Source organism: Fukomys damarensis, unplaced genomic scaffold, assembly GCF_012274545.1.
Source record: "Fukomys damarensis isolate Sample0158 unplaced genomic scaffold, DMR_v1.0_HiC HiC_scaffold_10, whole genome shotgun sequence".
NCBI lineage: Eukaryota > Metazoa > Chordata > Mammalia > Rodentia > Bathyergidae > Fukomys > Fukomys damarensis.
The window spans coordinates 29,275,994-29,299,385 of NW_022900922.1; the positions used below are offsets into that span (position 1 = coordinate 29,275,994).

A 23,392-nucleotide genomic window follows, 5' to 3' on the forward strand; every position below is an offset into this window, starting at 1 on the left:
CAAGGCCTTTGCACGAAGCTTTATTCCCCATTCCCTTTTATGTTTTATTTTCAAACAGGGTCTTCCTAAGCCACTAAGTTGCCCAGGCTGGGCATGAACTCGTGATCTTCCTGCCCCAGCCTCCCAGAGTTCTGGGATGATAGCTACCATGCCTGCCTCATAGAATTTTATAATGTGTAGATTTCTGAATTCCTTTCTCTTGAGAAAAATCAAGGGATCCTGAGCCTTAAGAACCTTAGGAAAAGCATATTATCAGTCTTCATGGATGCAGCCCCTGAACTCTCCATGACCCTGAAGAAGAACTGTGGGTTCCTGGGTTATCTCGGTGACTAAGGCTCATCTCTTTCTCGAGTTAGGTCAAATGTCACCACTGTCACTGAACGCCCTCTGCAGAAAAACTGTTTATAACACCTACTTATCTGCTAGGATGAGTAGAAACAAGCGTCAAGTCGGTGTCACTTTTTCCAATTGACTACTCATGCAATCACGTAAGAATGTTCTGTGGGCTGCTAAATGTTACTATTCACCACAAGGCTATTTTGCACCCAGAGATTTTAAAGTGCACTTCTTATACTAGTACTGGAATCAGTATTTCATGCTTATAGCTGTGTCTAATATATTCAGATAAAAGTTGGCATTATGCAAAGGATAGGAGGGGAAGGGATGGATAATGGCAGGAGAAAAGGACGAGGTAAAAAGAACACTGTCCTTATGCCCAGTACATTCAGAAGGGGACATTTAAAGAAAAGTCTACCCAAATCATGACTTCACGAAGAGTCAGGGGAACCACTCTCCCTCTCCTTTGTTTACACATGCTATTGTTTCAGCTCATGATGCTTTGTTTACTTTGGAAAGAAATATTTTACCCCTCTGAGATAATTAATTTTTGTCAGCTTCACTGTTTATAAGGGAAACTGAGAAACTGTTAATTGAAATACAGAATGAGTCACTGTTTTCAGTATTTTTGGCAGCATTTTAATTTGTGTCAATCCTAGCCTAATTATTAGATTTTTTGGAAGCAGAAAGCATATTTGATTTTTCTGCTACTGGCTTTTTATCCTTCTTTTTTTGGGGGGGAAATATGTACTATCCGACAAAGGTTATGTAATTTATATCAAAGTGAAGTAAAATTACAGTAGATGTGCAATACCAGGCTCCAGTCTACTGCAGCTCAGTATTCAGAAAACTGAGAGTGTGGTCTTCCTCCTTTGCTTATGCCCACTCCCAGCCCCAACCAGAAAATGTGATCCTTTTAGAGACCTTTTAGCTGGTTTGAAGCCACAGTCTATGGCCCATCACTAAGGACATCACGGAAGTAAATTTCCCAGAAGCCATCAGGGAGAATTCATCTGGAAATCCAATTGAATGTTGCTAGCAAAGGGCAGGCTCCTCAAAGAGTTGACCAGCCATGCATTCCCAAGTTGTTTGCTGTGAAAGTATTAATCACTATGAACTCATTTACTCCTAATGCAAGCACACTACATTATTCCACGGGAATTCTGTTCCCAGTGATCATTAATGCAGAGAACCGGGAGCTGCTGATTGTGGGTGAGGGTAATAAAATCTGTCAGATCAATGGCCAGCATAATGAGTCTGTTAATGGCTCTTAATAGAAGCTGGATCCTCCTGCCTGCAGCAGAGGGAAGGCAGACAGGTGACTGCACCAGACAGACAGTTCCATCTCTTGTCTCTGGAGGTGGCCTCTGGATAAAGACAGCATAAGTGTCACTCATGAGTGTTGTCAGGATCCTGGGGCCACCGTAGCTATGAGATGTGGCACCAGCCATGGGCAGGGAAGGGGACCCAAGAGGGCTCTGCTCCCACCTTCTGAGTTGTGCATGCTGCAGCATCCTGCCAACCACAGGCCAGGGGACATGGAAGCCAAGGGATACCTACTGCTTGAAGCCTGGGTGTCCCAGAACCCTGCTCCCTCCTGGGCCTACCACTGCCATGAAGGATGACCGTCATTGGTAATAGTGAAAAATCACAACCAACATTCCCTGGAAGCCCTTTCTGTGCCCTTACCTCAGCTGAAGTCCTTACTGTTTATTTGCCCCCATTCGGTGATGTGCAATCTGAAGTTCAGAGACATCCTGAAAGTAACCCATTGCCTGGGAGTATGTGTCTTTAAACATCACACTTCCTTATTGGGGGAGACACAGAAACAGCCTAAAACCAGACCAAAGAAAAGAGTAAGACATGAGAGTGGGCCTGGAATTTCTTCCATTTGTCTGTCCAGCCAGCCAGACCAATGCCAGACAAAGTATGGAAAAGCAATAGTTTTCAGCAATTCTATTTCTGTGGAATAAGGCCTCGAGGCCCTGAAGAGGTGGCCTGTGTCACCCAGCTGCGATATTTCCTAAGCACCCCAGAGGGCCTTGTCCACCCAGCGATGGCCCCATCCTTATCCTTAAGGCTTGGTCTTTCTTACCTCACCCTGGTTCCATCGAAACATCCTATTTCTGGCATCTGAGAGTGGTCTTGATCTCCTGATTGGGCCCTCGGTATCTTAGCTGAGGTTGGAGCAAGCCAGGAGTGCCTCCTGGTGATACATCCTGCATATGAGACGCATGGGACAGACAGCAAAGGGTGCCTGGGATCACAACAGGAGTTTCAGCTGCACAGACTGGCACAGGAGCTCGGTGACACTCCCAAGCCCAGGGACTGCTGGAACTGAGGGACTGGCAGCCACCTGGGGGGCTCAGGATCAGGCCTGAGATGGGGCTTGATAGTGAGGGTCTGCATGCAAGAGGTTGTGAAGAGCTGTGGCAACTGGAGCAGTAAAGGAGGCGAGATGGGTATGACGGTGACAAAGAGAACACAGTAATGCTACTGAACATTACCTGTAAGGATTGAGGGTGGTAGAGGACTTTGTAAATGTTTTCAGGACCATCTCACTCATTGACCCCAGTGAACTTCCTGGATGACCAAGAAGTGAGTGAACCCTTGAATCTACACCTCTATTCCTAAAGGTGGATTTCCTTGCTTAGGGCATTTAAAAAAATCTTGTTTTAAGGGTTTGGAAAATGTGAGTAAGCAGATGGTTATGAGGAGGGGGTGGTGCAGGGAAGGAGGGAGGCATGGAAGGTTTCAGAGGGACACTTATGAAAACCCCATGGCACCCGCCACCCTCAGCACAGCCAAGCTCAGTCCCACAGTGGGGAGTGGGGTGTGGGGAGATAGTATGGCAGGTTTTCTGCACTCCAACCCAGTTTATGCATATCTGTCGTAAGTGCTAGACCATGTGGCACAGGCCATAATTGCAGGAGGATGAAGAGAGGAATTAGCAAGAAGAAAGCACTGGGGAAGACTGCACTGGCTTCAAGGACATGGCGGGTCAGACTGGAGGGAGAGAACACAAGGTCTGCATAGGGAAAGGAGACAAGAACACAAGTCTGGAAGTGGCAGCAGCACAAAGGGTACCAGGACAATGAGGGACACTGCCTTGTTCCAGGGGAGAAGAAGCATGGAGGTGTGAGAGAGAGATAGACTGTGCAGTCACGTAGGAGTGTGCTAATGAGTGTGAGTGTGTATGCTTTTGTACGTACATGTTAGGGGATGTGTGTTTGTGTGTGTGAATGTGTGTGTGCATACATGTGTGTATATGTTAGAAAACGGAAGCGATGCTCAATAAGCAGGACAGAGAAGGTGATGGAACATTTCAGAGTCTTGGTAGCCAGACAGAGGAGTGAGAACCAGTGTGGTGGGAAATAGGTCCCTGGGCATCATTGGAGCTTGACACAAACCAAGTTTAGGGTTGTTCTGCCTGGCTTTGTGTACACAGAGATGCAGAGGGAAGAGGATTACTGTTGGCACTCAGCGTGCCCTGTCCTTATGATTTTTTACCTTTTCTCCTGCAGCACTCTTTCATATTCTTATTCTCACTGATTGAAATCATCCTCAGACCTCATCACTATCCACCGAGGAAGACAGGACTCACCTTGTTGGCTATAAGCAGCGTTGGCTACATCAGCAGGTAGGAATTCCACAGCGAAAGCCCTCTTAAGCTTGTCACTCAAGACCCTGATGCATACTCCATGAAAGCACACCACCCTTTGTGTCAGAGTCCCTTTGTATTGGTTTAATGGGGATTTGACCATCTTTAAATTTCCAGGTAAGAAGGATTCTTATTGCTTGACATTTTTTTCATACTGGGAATTAAAATTAGGACCTTTGCACAGAGCTGTATTCCAAAGCTTTTTCTTTTTTATTTTGAGATATGGTCTCTCTAGGTCACTAAGTTGCCCAGGCGGGGCTTGAATTTGTCTCATCCTCCTATAGTGCTGGAATTACAGACAATACACCATCACACCCAGTGTATTATTTGATTTTGAAACACATGGGAGGCAACACGCAGGTGTGCATGCACACAAGTCATAACTTCCTCTCTTCCCCCATGAAGAATCAATCATTTTAAAGCCATACATGTTGCTTTCTCAAGAAAAGTTCATCTTTGTTTCCATTCACAATTAAAATATTTGAATGGCTGGATGATCTGAAGTATCTAACATATATTCCATCTAAAAATGCGTTTGATAGGTAGGGGAGTGATTTTGACCATTCCTGTTTCCGTATCATTGTGAGCTTATATGCATCCACACCTGGCATTAGAGCACCTAGTGGGTCTTTGTACCATCACCCAAAGCCTGCAGCTCAGCCTTGCTGGAGGCATGAGAGATACTCAAGCTGCTGGCCTGGATTTCATCATTCAGTCACCTGGCAATCCTCATTCCCAGTAATGTTGCCTAATGGTCAAGGAAGGTGGTTGCACTTCCACCAGCTCCCTGACCAGGAGACTCCCTCTCTGCTCTGTAGCCTTTTCCTCCAGTACCACATCTTTGCTCCCAAAGGGCTGTGCTGAGCCCAAGACCTGCAGGTCGGAAGCCAGTCAGTGTTCCTCCTCGAGACTGACACAAACTGTCCATGTGACAGTCTTGATGATTGCCCCAACGCAGGGATTGAAATTTAGTGTGGTGCTCTGTCAGGGATGGAAGCAAGTGTGAGATCACATTCCAAGGGACCTGGACTTTAGCAGCACCTGTGTGTCAGTTAGCTTCCTGTCACTCTGACAAAATACCTGAAGAAAAAATATTAAAGGGAGAAAAGTTTACTTTGGCTCATGAGTCCAGAGGTTTCAGTCCATTGCTTTTCAGAGTGTGGGGAAGCAAAAATATCATGGTGGAAGGGTGTGGTGGAGGAAAGCCACTCACCTCATGGCAGCCAGGAAGCAGGGAGTGAAAAAGCCAGAGAGGAAAGGGGCCAGATATGGTCCTCAAGGTCATAACCCATGATCCACTTCCTTCAACTAAGCCCCACTTCCTGTTTTCATCACCTCCAAATAATGCTCTCAAATTACAATTTTATCAGTGGATTAATCTAGTTAACAGGGTTAGATTCCGTATGATCCAGTCATTCAAAAGCCCTCAGTTGGTAATCAAGTGTCCAACACAATTTGAGGCTATATCATGGATTTCACCAGTGCTTGTCATAGTATGAAGAAATGTGGTGCCCATGGCTCACATGCTGGCTCCTATCTAACCCTTTTGTGCCATCCTCTCCTCCTTTCTGTCCGCACCCCTCTTTCCTGAGTACCCTAAGGCTTTGCTTTTCCTGTCTTGAAGAAAGCACTTGCTCAATAATTTACCTCAGTCTGACAGTACTCTACATTGTACTTCAGCCTTTGGGGCTTTGAATTTAAAAAAACAAGACATTTTTTTTCAGCTTTAATTGAGTTTATTGGTATATTTTAGGGATACAGTACAGTTACATTCATTGTTAGGGAACCACTGGGGATCTACTGGTGCAGCAGTTGATATCTGAAGCATTGTGTTAAGGAAGATTCTGAAGCTTGAGGGAGAAAAAGTTATGTGATTATTAAGCAGTGCCTTACAGTAACATAGACTGAAAAGTGGTGTGGGATATGTTTCATGTGTCCATCATATATGACTTAACCCAAAAGAATCAATTCCTGCAGTGTCTGGAACCTGGCATGGGGTCCTATAGAGATATTTATCCACTTTTTGAAAAAAAAAAGCAAGTAAAAGATGGCTTACTAAACATGAATTTGTATGCTCTGTTTTTATAGATTTCAACTTTTTGCCAAGTAGAACTGTTGGAGTTTTTATATAAGTACCTTTGGCCTGTTAACTTTTCCTCTTTGGGGACTAAAGAGCAACAAAGACCACCGCTATTACTGAAAAAAACTGTAGGGGCCACAAAGGCGAAAGGTGGTGGCCACAAAATCTTGGCTTGGCAGTACCAGGATAGGTGTTCTGAAGATGCGGGCCTCCCAGGAGGTTGGGGAAAGAAGATACAGTAGGATGGAGGTGGCTACGAGTGCCTCCTCTGTCCCTTCAGTTGTTCCCGGGTGCCAGGCACTGTGCTAAGACACCAAAGGTGCAGTGAGGTGCACAAAGGCCACTGTGCTTGAGGACTCTCTGGGAAGGAGGAGCGAGAACAGTTGGCAGGGAGCAGAATGATGAGACTGGAGAAAAGGCAAATTCAGGGCTGTGGCACACACTGCCGTGTTCAAAGCTGACTTTCTAAAGGGAAGGGAGAAGTTGTCTACACTGACACCACAGACAGAGTAGGAACAACAGAGATGCGGAAAGGACCTCCAGGAAAAAGCGGGAGGAGCCAGCTGAGCCGGAGGACAGGGAAAAGTGAGAAAATGAATCCACATCAATGAGCCGAAGGCTTTTCCAAGAAAAAAGTGTCAATCAGAGAGTTAATGTTGTGGTTTGTGTAAGTAAAGTGACGATGAGATGTTTCTGACCCAAGTGTGGACATCGGAGTAGAAAAAGGAGCAAGATGGCTAGGTCCACAGGGTGGTGGCATTTGTGGAAATTCAGACAGCAGAGATTAGTCAGCTGCTAGGAGCCACTGTCAAGCAACTCACAAGTGAAGTCAGAGAGTGGGGGTAATGGATGGTGACTTAGAGATCACCTGGCCTTAGAAAACCGGAGCTCCAGTGGTCCATGCCTGAGGTCATGCGGCAGAGGTCAGGGAAGCAAATGTGAGACCGAAGCCAACTTAAGCCAAGGTCCCCTTATGGCAAAACCCATTCTCTTTCCATTGGGTTCACATGGCAGGTGTTGGTTACACTCACTGCATGTACCAAGCCACCTCGTTAAATGCTGGATGGTGGGCAGCCCAGGAAGCTTGCCCTAATCTCTGTACTTCACAAATCTTTTGTGGTGTTTTTGCTCAGCTCTGTGCTTGGCCGGGCCAATAAAGTGATGGCGATGAAGCCAGTGGAGGGAAGGGATGGAAACCTGTCACCATCAGGAATGTGATGAGCTGGGTCCCAGTGCTGGGAAGCTGCAATGATTTGGGATTTGGTCTTTGAATTTCTAATGAGAAGTAGTAAATCAAGATTTGGGCCATTAAGCTCCCCCACTTTGTTCACTAGAAGAAATCAAATACTCACCGGGGATTTAGCTCAGTTATTCCTCCACCTGCCTGGCAAGTACAAGATCCTGAGTTCGATTCCCAATATCAAAGGAAAAAAAAAAAGAAATCAAATACTCTTGTAAAGAGAGCATTTTATCCTGCTCTTTCTGTCTATTCCCGGTTAGGGCTGCCTGCCATCTTCAGCTTTGCACAGCATTCTGGAGCCCATGGCCCTCATAACACAGATGGCCATCAGCAAGCTCCACAAGCCGTGGCTACCCATGGAGATGTGTAGGGAAGTGGCCATGGGTCAGCCCTTAGGTAGGCCAACTTGGAAAGTGCAGTGGGGAAATGGCATCACACTAATGAGGTGAGGAACCTGGACCTGGGCCAGAGGGAACATAAGAAGTAAACATAGATGAGAAAATCGGCAGGATCTTTGAGCTGGAGAAGCTGTTCACTGCCCAAACAACGTTACAGTGACCTAAAAATAGCCACTGAGACTGTGGGGATGGCCTTCCATGTGCTGCTGGCCTTCTGTTATTTTTCAGATTGCAAAATTGGCGGGCTGGCCCTTAAGAGGGAAAATAAAGCTTTGCAAAGTAGTAATGATTGCAAATTTTTCATTTCCTTTGGAAAGCATTAGTCACCTATAAATATGGTCGCTTGCTCACTCCTCCCTGCTCTCTCAGCCCAAAACACCTCACCACTCTCTCTTTAAGGCAGTAGAGGGGAGCAGGAAAATAGCAATGTTCTTTCTCTTGGTTTTTATTCCTTCTTTTATTGAACAAATATTTCCTCTAACACAGGGCTGGGCCTGCTGGGAAAAGCAAAGTTACATAAGGCCAAGCCCCAGCCTGCGGGGGTTTATACTTAATAAGTGGAAATGAGCCATGCATCATATTATAACAACATAAGCTGGGAAATGATGAAATGTCATAAAAATATGCAAGAAGCCACAGGAACACAGAGAGGGAAAAGCATCTGTCTGGCTGAGGAGTGTTGGGAAGGCATCACAGAAGGCACACACTGGGCCTGGGCCCTGAAGGACCAGTAGGGTTGGAACTAAGGCAAGTGGGAGAAAACAAGCCACAGGGCATTGTCCCAATATCTAGAAGAAGGTGTAGGGCACCTGAGAGCAGCGGTCAGTGAATCTTCTCAGCTGGATGTGTTAGTGAAAGATGCTAAAAAGAAATATCCCGGACTTGCCACTGATGGAGGCTTGGGACACCAGGCTAGAGGAGGCAAGACATACATGCCCCTTAACTTAGGATGGGGTTACATCCCCAACCCCCCTTCAAAAATTGAAACTATCATAATTCACCAAATATACCTTGCCTACTGGACATCACAACTTAGCAGTGCAGCTCACTATGGAACATGGGCTGTGTCCTTTCCTGGTTTTGTGGCTGACTTGGAGCTGTGGTCATTGTCACTGCCATGCATTGAGAGATGACTGGACTTGTGATAAGATCCAAACTCAAAATTACTGAACATCTATCACTTTCTGTCATCATCAAGTCAAAGCATCGGAAGTCATCGGTTAAACCCTAGTAAGTGGAGGTCCACCTGGGCGGACAATCAGAGACTTTGCTGTTGCTGTTGTTTGGTTTCTGTGGGCTGAGGGGTCAAAGTGAGAAGTATTAATAATCTTGTCGGAGAACTATGCTTTAAAAACTCGATCTTAACAATAGAGGTTAAAATGGATTGGAGTAACAAGAGATACGAAGCAACATAAAATAAAACTACAATATAGAAATAAAAAATGGACAGGGTATTATGTTATCTAGTTTAGTCATGATGTCTTTTTCTTCATCCAAGGTGGTTTTTCAGATTCAGTGATATCCCACATCTGAGTGCTTTCAGTGCCCTTCCACTTGCTGTGGGTAGTCCAGTCTTCCAAGTACCCCATCTCCAAAGATTTCCAATAACCTACTGAGTACTCAATATTTCTGTATTGCACACAGGTCCCTAGCATTGTTTTTCCATACAAATGGCAAAGCCATGCCCCCTGGAAACACCATGTCTACTTGGCACTGCCTTAAGACTCAGCGTTCCATTCCCACAGCCAAGTATGTCAACATTGCCATTACTGACTGACCCTCTATTTGTTGATAAAAGTGGAAAAATGCTGTTGGCCATGGCCCCTGTCCTTCAGGGCACCATCACCCTGCTGCAGGTAGACCAAAAACTTGCCGATGTCACCAGTGTATCTGCCAGTAAGTAGATTACATGCCTAGCACAAGTGTCCCACAGTTAAGCAATTGTTACCCAGTCACGGGGGAGGTTTTTATAAAGTCGCTTCTTCATAGCAATTCCTACAAGGCAGAGAATTCTTTCTGCTCATACAGGTGAGGTCTCCCAGCAAAACTTCCTGGGTCCCTCAACTATAGCAATGTTTTAAATTTGTGCTTCATTTATGTATATGCATTTATACATCTTACCCTAAGAATACATTAAAATTTGGACTAAGCTGGATTCTAGGCCAGCCACCTTGCCATGACCAGCAGCAGCAGTTTTCACCCCCTCCCATTAATGCATAATGGTAAATTCCTTCCCAGAGCCACTGTTAACCTTTCCCGGAAATATAACCTTCATAGAGGACCTTCAAGGACAACCATACTTGTGTAGCCTGGAATCTCAGTGAGAAGTGGGATTCTAGCCTCATTTATTATAGGACTCTTTAGCTGTCATGTAACTGAACATATGCAAATAAATGTAAGAAGTCCACACAATGCACTCTATGATCAAAACTTGGGTTTGGCCCAGTTGAAACACAAATTGAAGAGTTATGGAGGGTAAGGAGCTAGAAGAAAAAAACATTCTATTTTTTTCATCATTTCTGTCCAAATCTAGCTCCTGTCTAAAACCACAAGGCTTGCAATAGAAGTTAGAAGTAACAACAGTCAACTGTTCAGTCAAAAGTGAACAACATACCTGAGACACACCACTGAAATAACAGAATATGTTTGTGCGTTAATTGACATGTAATGGACCAATGCAAAGAAAAATATTGAGGGTATTTCTAAGTATTGTAGGCTAATGAAGTGGAAAGGGCGATTCCATTAAAAAATGAAGTGAACTATAAAAGAAATAGCTTTGGGTAAAAGTTAAAATGTCAGTTTAACATCCTACATCTAGGACCTATGCTCAAAACTAAAAATAATATTGGTTGACTGGTCCAGGATATGTCCTAGGTAGATCCTTGACTTTTAAGGCCCCAAGGTATTTATAATTTTCAGCCAAGATTGAGAAGCACCTTCTTGAGGAAATCCCATCAAGAAGTTCATACCAGGTGATCTTAAGAGATACGGATTTAGGGAAATCCAAGCAGCAGACCCTCGTGGTGGGATGAAATTGTTGCAGAGACAGAGTAGAGGAGGAGCAGAAGAAAGAGGAGAGAAGTAAGAAGCAAATGCTGGGGAAATGCCCTTATCTAAGGGACAGCCAGGGCGAGAGGACAGCGAAGGAAACAGAACATGACTGAGGAGTGGAAAACCAGGACTAGACAAGAAGGTCATGGGTCCTAAAGGAGGAAGCTGTGTATCTGGAGGGAGTTGAGGGAGGGACTGGGCCACTGATTGATTGACTAATTTCTGGGAATTGAACTCAGGGCTTTAGATGTACTGGGCAAGTGCCTTACCCCTCATCTGTGTTCCCAGCCCTTGGACCACAGTTTTAAATTTCCATGGAAAGGCTGCCATCCAACAGCTCTCTTCATGGCTGATACTGTCCAGACAAACTATTTATCTAACATTCTTGCTTCTGTTTCTCTTTTGGTTTTTTTGTTTCATTTGGTTTGGTTTGGTCTTGTTTGTTTTTTTGAGACAGGGTCTCACTATGTAGTTGAGACTGACCTGGAACTCACTATGTAACCCAGGCTGGTCTTGAACTCACAGCAATCCTCCTCCCTCAACCTCCCAAGTGCTGGGATTACAGATGTGCACCACCATATAGAAGGCCGGCCTTCTATTTCTCTTTTGTACTAAAAAGATTTTCCTTACTATCACAAAATGCCCAAGGCAGGCTACTTTATTTTTTAAAAAGTATGTTAGCTTACAGTTCTGCAGGATTTGACTCCAAACAGCAGCACGAGCTTGGCAAAGCCCCCCTTGACCACAGCATGTCCTGGTGGGAGCCTGGTGTGTCTGTGTGTGTGGTCTCTCTCTAAGTCACCAGGACTCAAACATGGGGCTCTCACCTAATGACCTCATATAATTTCATCACTTCCCAAAGGCCCCATGTGTAAACCTCCTAGATTAAGCTTTCACTCTCTTTATACCATTAACACAAACCTTAGGGCATTAAATTTCTGTGTGAGTTGGCGGGGTGAGGGGGGATCCAAATTCTAGCAACTTCACAACTCTTATTTGATTTAGTCTACCAAGCTAGAAAAATGTGACATGAGGATTAACACTTCAAGAACTATGTTCCAAAAGCCCACAAGACTCTGTCTTCTACTTATCTCTAACCACAGACTTCCACTGTTTCTCTACTGATAAGACAGAGAAGATCTGAATTTCATAACAACCATTTTGGTGCTGTGAAATTTAACATGAGAAGCTTCTAGAAGATTAATTTTGGGCCAAAGTTTGCTGTGCACCCAGCCTGGCTCCCATAGATTCCCCTGGCAGCCAGCTAAAAAGGACATAGGTCACCTTCCCATGGCATGAATGGAGGGGCAGCATACTGGCCTCCTCAAAGTATTAATAAGGTGAGATTGGGCAGAAGGCCACTGGGTACATTTCCAAACTTCCAAGGCTGCAGTGGTCTTGGGGGATTGGCAGCTGGGAGCTGTCTTCAGTAACTTTTCTTCTGTCTCTCTGAAGTTGGCATTAGTGGTTCCTCATAAGATATAAGTAGAATTCCATAATATATATTCTTCTGTGACTGGCTTATTTTACTTAGCATAATATCTTCAAGGTTCATCCAAGTTGTAGCATGGACAGAATATCTCTTTTTTAATGTTTGTGCATATGCCGTATTTATGCATTCATGCCACAGTGGACACTGGGGTTGCTTCCACCTCTTGGCTAATGTCAACAAAGCTACCATGAACATGGATGTGCAAATATATCTTCGAGTCCCTGCTTTCGATCCTTGGGGTTCATACCCAGAAGTGGAATTGATGGATTGTGTGATGATTCTATTTGAAATTTTTGAGAACCTGCCATGCAGTTTTCCATAGTTTTTGCACCATTTTACATTTGCCAACACTGCATGAGGAGTTCAGTTTCTCCACATTCTCGCCAGCACTTATTATTTTCTGTGTTTTTAAAAACTGGAGCCATCTTAATGCATGTAAGTGAGATGGTATAGCACTGTGATTTTTCTTGCATTATCCAGTTACTAGTGATGTTAAATGTCTTCTGACTCATTTCTTGGCCATTTGTATATCTTATCTGTAGAATGGCCAGGCAGGTTCTTTGTTTTTAATTGAGTTGCTTAGGATTTTTGTTGTTGGTGTTGTTGAGTTAGACAAGTAATTTTTATACCCTGAATAACTCATTAGATATGTGCTTTACAAATATTTCCCTTCCCATTAATAGCCTTTGTTGTCTATTTGTTGCACAAAAGATGAGCTACTGTCAAAGATTATAATGTGCCAAGCACTGTTCTATGTAGCTTACATATAACACATGCATGCAGTCAGCACATGTGAACTCCCTTTTTACAACAGCTTTACAAGTTATATGCTGCTTAGGGCCCCACTTTATAACAGATCGAATGAAGTGCCGAGGGTAATGGAGCTAATAGGTGATCAAGCTAGGATTTGAATCATAAAAGCCTGTTTCTGTATTCTTGACCGATTATAAATGTAACTGGTGCAACATCTTTCCCATATTTAATGTGTAAGTTATTTCAGATTTTGGCATCTTCCAGTGCAGTTGGTTTCCAGAAAACTGCATTTTTAGGCTCCTCTCAGACATCACAGCTTCTCTCCTAGCACTTCTTTTCCTTCTCTTGGCTCACAGAAATGACTTACATCCTACTCCCATGTGAGCAAGATTTGAGCCTCCCTCAAAGTCTATCTATCCCTACTTACCACTCAATCGATGATTATATTCATGAGCTAGTATCAGGGCCAACGATGAAGCCCCAAGCATACTGTATGAGGACAGTGTTGGGCCACTGATGCTCCTGCTACTCCAGTGGGAATTGGAGAATGGATGGAAGACTGCTCCTTACTCTCAGGTATCAAAAATAAATAAATAAATAAATAAATAAATAAATAAATAAATAAATAAATAAATAGCCAACCTTACTTCTTTGACCAGGAGCCAACAAATGGATACCATCTAGTATCCAGCAGGTTCAATGTTGTAGCAAGCCATATACTTCAGGGAGAGGAATAATTCATTCACGTGCTCATGCACTGTCTGTGGCTAATGAAGAGTTGTGTGTCTTCCATGTGCTTTCACCAATGCTGGATTTTAATGCATTAAAGGAAAAGTTCCCACCCACCCCATGAAACAAGATGTCTTTTACTCAGCCAAGTAAATTTACCAGGGAAAAACTCATGTCAGTTGATTTTAGGAAATATTTTAGCTACTGACACTCATTTTGCATGGCTGCTTTTCACCTGGCTTGAAAATGGCTCAATGGCCTCTGCTGTCCTAATCACTGTGACTTCTTGTTTTCTGCAGGATCCTGTGGTTGCACTCGAAGACGGGCCAGTGGGTGTATCCCGTGTTGGCAAAACTCAGCCCCTTGGGTCTCACAGCCTTCTTCTTTCTCAGCTACTTCTTGATTGCCAGCATCTACCTGCTTGGAGAGAGGCTCAACCAGTGGAAATGGGGTCAGTGTGTTTCTCTCTGGTTCTGAGACACTCTTTTCTTACCCTTTTCCTACTGCTGCAAGGACCCAAAAGAAAAACTAGTCCAAACAGAAGGAAATGTATTCAATGCCTTTGTCCAAAGGGCTCTGATAGGTCTCACCAGAGTAGCAAAAGGAAAGCCTGAGCCAATGTGGTATTCAATCAAAAGAGTCCATCAAATTACCTCCCCTCCTCCCCAAAACAGCATCTCATTTAACTTGAAAACTAAATCTGGTTTAGAATGCTCAGGATCTAGGGAAAAAGGTACTGTTACCCCAACTAGTAAAAATGTGCTTTTGTAGCCTCCCTCCACACAGGTGAGAGCTTGCAAGACACAAGCTATTAAAATGTTATGGCTTTCATTTTGAAGGAAATGGATCCTGGTGATCTTCCTAGCTCTTCTGAGCTCCACAGTACATTCCCAGATGAGTTTTTAGCCCTCTTTCATTAGTTTCCTCCTCAACCTAAGTAAAGCCTTCACTGGATAAAATCACATGCTGTCCTTGGATTCTCATTTAGGCAGGGTCTTAGGACATGTCAGTGAGCTAAGCTTTCTAATTACAGGTGGGTTGAACCATGTTGCTTCTTTGTCAGAAAATAATTATGGTAATTTAGTTGACTTAAAAAGAGATGATTTTATTTTCCTCTCTGCTTCCCCCACTTCTCACCTCAACCCTCAAGTATCTTTTTGTGAGAAAAGTAACTCTAGATATCAGAAAGTCAGCTCGCAAAAATCCCATGAGTTGTTTTTTTTTTTTTCCCCTACACAGGAGATGTGCACGAATTGCACCCTGATTTGTGCGTAAGAAAGGCAAAGAGTCACCACACAGTCCACTGTTTCAAAGGGCTCAGTACCCCAGTGTGTGTTTCTGAGGAGAGGCAGAGACCCTGAAAAATAAGCCTGCAACCTGAATGTACTTTCTGCTGTTAGAGATGTTGGTAAAGAAAATTTCAAAGGCAATATCCTTCATGGAAGCAAACCCTTGAAGCATGAGACACTAAAAATCACTCTTGGAATTAAGATTTCAGATCAATGGAAATTAGCCAGGAAAAAAATATGTTAGCATTTTCTATGTGTTGACATCAAATTCTAACTATTTTTAATTCCTTAAAATTCTGGGCAAAGATTTCTGATGCTTTCCCTGAGTCTATATTGGAAAAAGAAAATCTATATAAGAAAGGAAGGAAGGAAAGGAAGGAGGGAGGGAGGAAAGAAGGTCGGAAATGAGGAGAAAAGAAATAAATTAATTCATATAGAATTTGGCAGCTATAAGCATAGGAAAAAACACAATTACTTAGAGTTTATAGAACAATAGCTTCTTAAATCAATTGTATTGAGTTCAATAAGAATTTATTTTTAAACTGCTACTCTACAGTGAAATTTAAATATCCACTGAATTAAAAAATTAAAATTTCACTATATTTTATTATACTTGAAATCGCTATTTTCAACACAAAATTCTTCTTAATAAGCCTCATTATTTAGGTACTATACCCAGTTTGTCACTATAATTGGGTCCAAATGAGTAAATAGGTCAGGGTCAACATATGGGCCTTTACTGACATTGTGCATAAGCAGAGGTTCATGTGAATGTTAGAAACTACTGTAAATGACTATGGATTTTTAGCCTCTTGAAAAAAGAATGGGTGAAAAGCTCTATATAGCATTAAAATAGGGTCACAAATGTGTTTTATCCTGAACAGATCTTTACTGATTGCAAGTAGTTAAATAGGAATTAGAAGGAAGCCTAAATACCTCAAAACTGCAGTGGCAGCGAATGTTTTTAAATTGCTGAGAATGAAACAGCACAACCTTTGCGAATACATATCCCTGTGTCACCTCCTGCTTACAAGACTTTTGGCCTCCTCCAGTTTATAGAAGAAAGGCCAAGCCCTTAGAATGACCCCGATTCTCTGTGACTGAGCCCTTGTCTTGATATTTGTTCGTTTTCTTCTAAATTTGTGCCCTTGCATCATCAGTGTGCTTATTTTCCCTCCATGTTGATGTTGCTTTTTACCCCCATCAACTTCTTATCTCCCAACCTTGCCTGCCTCACACTTACTTATTGGCTTTAACTCACCTCTTCCAGGGAGCTTTCCCTTGTTGGCCCAGGTTGGACTCCATGTCCTACCCAAGTACTCCTGGATACCACCCCCCTTATCACCAAGCATATCATTTTATCATCACGGCTTTTCCACCACTAATGAAGGGATTTGTTTTTACACAAATCTTGGCTTTCTCTTGGGTCAGGCTTGGGTATGTCTCGTTCACCTTCAAATCCCCATTTCTTCTGGTTTTCCCAATGTGCTAATCATGCCACTTCTCTCCAGGAATGAAGTGTGTCTTTTTTCAAGGATGTTCTGGAGACAGCAGACAAGGAGTAATAGGAGAAAGGTGATGATTCAGTATGCTTGTTGGAGAGCTGCTGAAGAAGTGATGCATGTTAGGGCAGACTGTATCAGAAGACCATTGAGATTGGAGTCAGGAAAGTTGCAATATGTCTCTCACCTGTTCCCAATCCAACCATGAGACCTATGGCAATGCACATATCTTTTCACCAGTGATAGGATTGCATATCAATAGTGTGACCGTTAATCCCAGTGTATCTAGGATGGTCCTGGTTTATGCTTGTTATACATTAGCCTTGCAGTTTAATATTGTTCAGGTTTGGGCAAACAATTGTCTGACTCTCTCCCCCTAAGTCCTTCTTCAGATTGCTGTGGAAGGAATTTGCATTTCCCATGATCAGTAGATATTCCCTTGTCTGGTGCTGCAGGACAAAGTGTGGGCATTGCTCACACACACTTGCCAGTCCCCACCTTGGGGCCTCTCTGTCCCAATTAAGGTTCTTCCAAGCTGAAGGAACACTGTCGAATCAGTGTTCTGTTTTGCTCATATTAGACATCAGCCACGTAATCACGGAAACAGGCCACGCACAAGCTCCGCACCTCAGAGAGGGATCTTTAAGTGTAACCACCCCCTCCCTTTGTCTTGGTGCGCAGATGAGGCTACTGATGGCTTTCGTAGCTTGTTCCACTCACTCTCCTAACTGAATCCCTTTCACATACACAGTCACACAAGAAGTTAACACATTCCCTCCCTGGGGTCTGTTACAAAGAACCAAAACAAAGGCAAAACAAGCTATGCATTGCCCAGGGAATCTCACCATTCAGACAGATGATTCAATTCATTCTTCTTCCTTCTGCTGTCTCTGTTCTGGGTTTAAGCAATCCGCTGATGGTGATCTGGCCTCCAAATCCTAGAAAGGGAACCCAGGAAATCCCGGGGGTGTGCCTCTTCCCTTCCAAGGAGGCGGACAGCTGCTCCCTCCTGCAGGACTCAGGTCAAGGCCCAACATGGGCCGTGTCACTTAGCCCTCTCCTTCCCAGCCAATGCACCAAGTGTTGTGGAAGGAATTGGCAAGTGACACACAGAGAGGCAGCAGAATGGAAGTAAAATAACAAATTTACTTATCAAAGAGGGTGGATCGCACATAAGCACATAAGTAGTACCTGCTATTGGCCCTCTTCAGTGAGTAAATTTGTTATTTTACTTCCACTCTGCTGCCTCTCTGTGTATCACTTGCCAATTCCTTCTGCAACAGGATCATTTGTTCTGGATTTGTGGAAACATGGGTCATCACCCAGTTTGTCCAAATCCAAGGCTAATCTCTTCTTTCTCTTGTTCTGAGAAAAGAAATTCAGAGGACAGCTTTAGTGAGGTGATGGGAGGCACTGGTTAGGAGAAAAGCTCTGGTGTCAAGTTGCCTGGGTTCCAACCTGCTGCCTGTAGACTGGAAGCTGGGAAAGGCACTCAGAGTTTCTGAGCTCCAGTTTTCTCTTGTCGTAGTGCAAACAATACTCATGCTCATTTCTAGGACCAAAGAGGTCCTTAGATGATTTTCTAAGTGTCAAGTGCCTGGAGAAGAGCCCTGGATACAGGACTAGTCAATGTTACTGTTCATCTTATTGGCCCCAGCAACACCCACCAGCTTTCTTCGCTGTGTGGGTATTTCCCTCTTCCTCTGTGTTTTTATGCATAAATTGGCCAGTTTCCCAACTGAAGGTGATCAAAAGTAGCTGCCAACTAATTAAATGCAAAAGGACAGAGATGGTTCATGCACTCCAGTTCTTAAAATGAAACAGGTCATGTTAATTGAGGCTAGAATTCATTGGACTCTCTGTTCCTGAAATCCTGAGACAGTGTGTGACCTGATTGACAGTCACCACATAAGTACCAAGTGGTCAAGAATACCAGGCAAAACATCCATCATAACCCATTAAATGTGGCCAGTGAATCTCTAACAGTTTGCAACCTTGGCTTTGTATCATAAAAACAGTAAAGGAGCTTTAGAAACATGAATTCCTAAGCCCACTCCAGACTAATTATATTCATATCCCTGGAGATGGAGATTTGACATGGGTGTTGTTTAAAGTTTCCAGTTTAGTTTAATTTGCAGCCAGGGTCAAAAGCCTCTGTTACAAAGCAGTGTCACTCAAACCTTGAATTTTGTTAAAATGAAGATCCCTACAAACGTCTGGATCTTTTTAGAATGCAGATTCTCATTCAGTAGATCTTGGGTGGTAGTTGGAAGTTCTGTCCTTCAAAAGCGTGTCTCAGAGATACTGACACAGCTGGTCAGAGAACAGTGCTCTGTACACCTCAGGACCCTGGGCTCCTTCCAGTGGAAATGGTTATATTCACAAGCATCCTCCTGCACTGTGGTGTTCTCCACATTAGCTGTGAGACAGAGAAGGATGTCAGTGGAGACAGCCACAGTTACTGAATGCCTGTTCACCTTCTCCCTCCTCATGCATAATGTCAGCGGGTGAATATGAAGAGAGCAGGAAGAACAGTGATAAAAGATGATTCCAGGAATTCATTAGAAACTTGCAGAGTATGTTATGAAGATCTCCCAGGGCACCCAGTTGCAGGAATGTGGCCCTGTGTGGCAAGGGAGGCAAATGCCTTCTGCATCAGGTCAGTTATTAGAATCAGCCACCCACCAAAAAGTATTCCACATCTATTTCTGGAGCAGAGGTAGGTGGAACACGGATTCAACATAATGAAGCAGATGAGGATGCAGTCTCTGGCAGATCACCAGGACTGACCATCTATATGTACAGGATGTTTCTTCTCCATCCTGATCAGGGAAAGAGGCTATCGGAATTCCACCAAAAGTCACCTTCTTTCAGCTTAAGCACTTAATTTTCTTTTCCTTTTCTTGATGATAGGACACAGGTTGCTTATACCAGGACGAGTCCCTCAAGAAGAAAAACCCAACCCATGAGAGAGATGACAGGCATTGGAAGGGAATAAGTGACCCCAGTGTTTTTACGGTGTGAGTGGCTAGAGAGGCAGTCGTCTTGCCCAGGGACCATGACGCCTCTCTCTACTTTCCTGAGACATATATACCAGGGATAAGACCACAGATCGTTTTCCTAAGGACAAGCTGAAAATTTCTCTCTGGCCAAGTGACTTTGTGATGGTACCTTGGACAGAATGACACTAAAATTTTCCTTTAATATTATTTGCCATAGATCATATATATATATTTTTTTTAAGATTTGAAGGTCATCTGGTCGAACTCTGGTTTTTTGGTCCATGAATGAATTAACTAAGGTCTCTCTGTCTTGGATATGTTTCCTGATATTTCATACTAAAATGATTTTATTGTGAAATGAATTCACAGGTATTCTAAAGCATGACTCCCCTACAGCAACATTTAGTAAATAACAAATTATAGTTCCTTTGTCCTTTTCTTGTCCTTTCTCTCCCTAAGCTAAAAGGAAGAGTTCTTGATTATTTTTCTTCCTCTTACCCAGGTGTTTCTTCAGCCAGACTGCAGCTTTCTTTCAATTTTGGTACTTGTATACTGTAGGCTTAATTAAGCTCATTGACCCTCAAACTCCATTCCTTGTTCACCTCAGATCCCCCTAAACCATCTGCCTTCTCACACTTTTCCAAGGTGGCCCACTGAAAATCAGCCAGTGGTCTTCCAACTTTTACTTCAAAGTCAAGCAGTAGCTTTTGTAATTGTAGATACATAGTTTTAAATGTTGGCAAATTCTCCATTTTTATTTATCCAGTATTCTAACTATTGTAGTAAATAAAGTATATAATTATATAAGTAGGTAAAATTCATAGTGATATTGATTAAAGCAATGATTTATTTGGCATGCTGGCAGATGAACATTAAGCATTTGGTCTAAAACCTCTGTGGCTCTTGGTACATCTGGCAGAGGATAAAGAGCTAAAATAAATCAGAGGTGGATCTAACTGGTTAGATGCCACCTTATACACTTTGCACTAGAAAAAACTCTCCTTAGTCTAGAAATGTTACAGCAAACAACATTCAGAGTTTGACATCCATTTTGAGCATTTGGTGTAGGTGAGATATATGATCTATTGCTAAGCCAACAGTTTATGGTCAGGGATAAATTATGAACACTCAAAGGAGCCAAGAAATTACTCAGATCTGTGAGAATTCAAAGCTAAGGACTCCACCTACTAGAAGTTTAAAAAAAAAGATTTTTGAGGTAATTATGCCACGAGCCTCTGTAGAATAAAATGACGGTTGGAGCTCAACACAGAAAACTGTGTGGAAACATTGCCTTCCTTAGCATACTGGTGAGTGTATTGGCCAGATTTTCACTTTTATAATGGCAGCTGACTTTATAAAGAGAAAAGGTTTATTTAGCTCACAGTTTCAAATGCTCAAAGTCCGTGATTGATTGGTCTCTGGGCAGATGGTTGCACATCATGGCAGGAGAGCAAGCAAGTGATTACACCTTGAATCAGGAAAAGAGAGAGATAGGGAAGGCCAAATGCAAGCATTTATGGCATCTACCAAGCAGTCCCATAAGAACTATCCCTGAGGGCACTCCCCACATGACCTAAGGGTCTCCCTTTGGACCTCACCTCCCAAGAGCTTGACCCCGGGGACCAAGCTTTCAATTACAGTAGACCTTTGAGGGTCATTCGGATCATATGTACACCACAGCAGCAGGTCTATGGGCATTTCTTAGTGTTCCGCTTGCTTGCTTGGTCTTGGGTGGAGGGGGCTTTGATCTGGTGGGAGGAGACACCTGCTTTCCTCCTCCAACAGAACTTCACACCATCACTTCTGTTTTCCAAGTGTTTGTATTTTGTTGTGTTTCCTAAATGAAGAAGGAGTTTCTAATCCTTGGCATCTTGCCTCGAAAGAGGGAAGTTACAATCAGAGTTAGATTCGTGGGGCTGGACTTGGTAAACATAGATAAAAAGAATTTTAGGACCCCTCAGAGTGATTACAGAGGGGACAAATTTGAGAAGCTCTTGAATGTAAGGGTTAACTTATTTAGTTGACGAATAATTCATTAAAGGTCCAAAATACACATTGTAGAACACAGACAATACTGTTATTGTGCTTGTAATGTAGAGAAGACCTAATGGAGAGGAGCATCCACATCAACAACAGAAAATAAGTAAAACATAAATGAAAACAATGTAAAGCCTACAACACTGGATAAATACTAAGGCTTCACTGGAGTGACTAGGACAGTTGGGATTGATGAGGAGTTGGGATTGGTGAAGAAGAAGGGAGAATTCTGACCTTAACAATCCTGAAAGAGATGAAAAGGAGGATGATCAGTGAGCTGTGTGGTCAGGAGATGGCAGTCCTAGAAAATCAGAGCAGTTAACAGACCACAAAGTAGGGCTTCAAGTCACCAGTCACTATAGCAAATTAAAACTACTGTAGGATATTTAGTGTTCACTATTACAGACAAAAATCAATGAAAGTGGCAAGGTGTGAAGGGTAAATTAATCTGGAATTAGGAGTAATAGTTTCTGTGGTGATACCAAACCAGAATTTAAAAGACATTGAAATGTGAAACATTTTCAACATAGGATTGATAGTATTTGGCAACAGGCAGGAAGTACAATGAGCTAATGAATTTTTGTTGATTTCAAAGCTTATGAAAAGATTTATGACCATTAAATATGGAAATATCAACTTGTTGGCTGAATGGAAGACCCTTTAGAAATTTAATGCTACAATTTCACTAGAAGAACACTCCTATAATATTTGCTTACAAGAAATGGACCCATGTGTCAGTATTTTTCCACCCAGATTGATTTAAATTGCTCTGGTGAGCAGTCACAGAACTGACCCCAATTAGGTGAACATCCACTCTTCTATTTCCTTTCTAATTTGCCATGACCAATTGGGCCTCTACCCGTGAACTCTTAGCATTGGACTGTGAGTGGGTGCAGCCTGCAAAATCACACCAAAAGCAACAGCACTTGGCACCTCAGTCACAGGACCACATGAAGGAGAGAGCATCCTTGATTAAGTGGATGGCCCTGAGCTGAGCACCAAGGGAAGAGAACAGTTGGCTTCTTCCCCTTGCAGTAGTGGTGCCTGCTGTTTTATAGAATCACCCTAAAAAGGAATGTCCCCAACCTACCACTGCACCATCATCATGACTCTCTACCCACACAGAAACACTGAAGCCTGAGATGTCCCTCTGTTCTTGTTTGCACAGGTGACAGGATGTTACCATGGATGAAAATGGAGTGATGGTGTGCTATTCTCCAACAACCAGGAAGGAAGAAAACACAAAAGGATTTTTTCTTATCTTTGATTATTATTTCTTTGGGGAGGACGTGGGGGAATGACATAAGATAGTAGAAAAGACAGAGAGTGACATTTAAATTTAATTAGAGGATTATAAAAGTACCTTTATTTGAAGATTCTTATTTTGTAAAATGTTGATGGTGCACACCAAAAACAACACCTGCAATCTCAGAATTTGTTACCTGGGTCTGACTTCCCCGCAGGTGATGATTTCTGGTCAAAATCTATGCAAAGACCGAGGAAGCTCACATAAACTTGGTGCCTGAGAAACTGAAGAGAGAGAGAGAGAGAAAAAAAAAAACAAAACTCAGGAGCCTTCAGAGCAGCATTGGTGAGGACCCAGAGGAGAAGTTAGCTGCATCAAAGTCGGGTCAAAATCAAGACAATAACCTCAGTTGCTCAGGCCCCCTAACTCTAGATCTGGGCCATATTTTAAAAGAATCCTAAGTTTCCTTTAAAAAACAACTATTTAATAAGCTAATTCTTTACATGTATTTCTGATCTATTTTTTTCTTGATTTAGAAAGAGATGGACATTACTGAAATTTTTTTTTTTTTTTTTT

At 42.9% G+C, this 23,392-nt stretch overlaps 1 protein-coding gene across 4 annotated transcripts in view; it reads left to right on the top strand.

The window, feature by feature from the left end:
* Positions 1-23,131, top strand: part of Adtrp (androgen dependent TFPI regulating protein) — a 78,520-nt gene extending 55,389 nt beyond the window's left edge. For all 4 annotated transcript variants that reach the window (XM_010622864.3, XM_010622862.1, XM_010622865.1 and 1 more), the window contains 3 exons: positions 3,861-3,976; positions 14,040-14,191; positions 22,739-23,131. In XM_010622864.3, the coding sequence (XP_010621166.1) occupies positions 3,861-3,976; positions 14,040-14,191; positions 22,739-22,773 (303 nt within the window). In that variant the 3' untranslated portion in view covers positions 22,774-23,131. The remainder of the gene's footprint in view (positions 1-3,860; positions 3,977-14,039; positions 14,192-22,738) is intronic.
* The last annotated feature ends 261 nt before the right edge of the window (positions 23,132-23,392 follow it).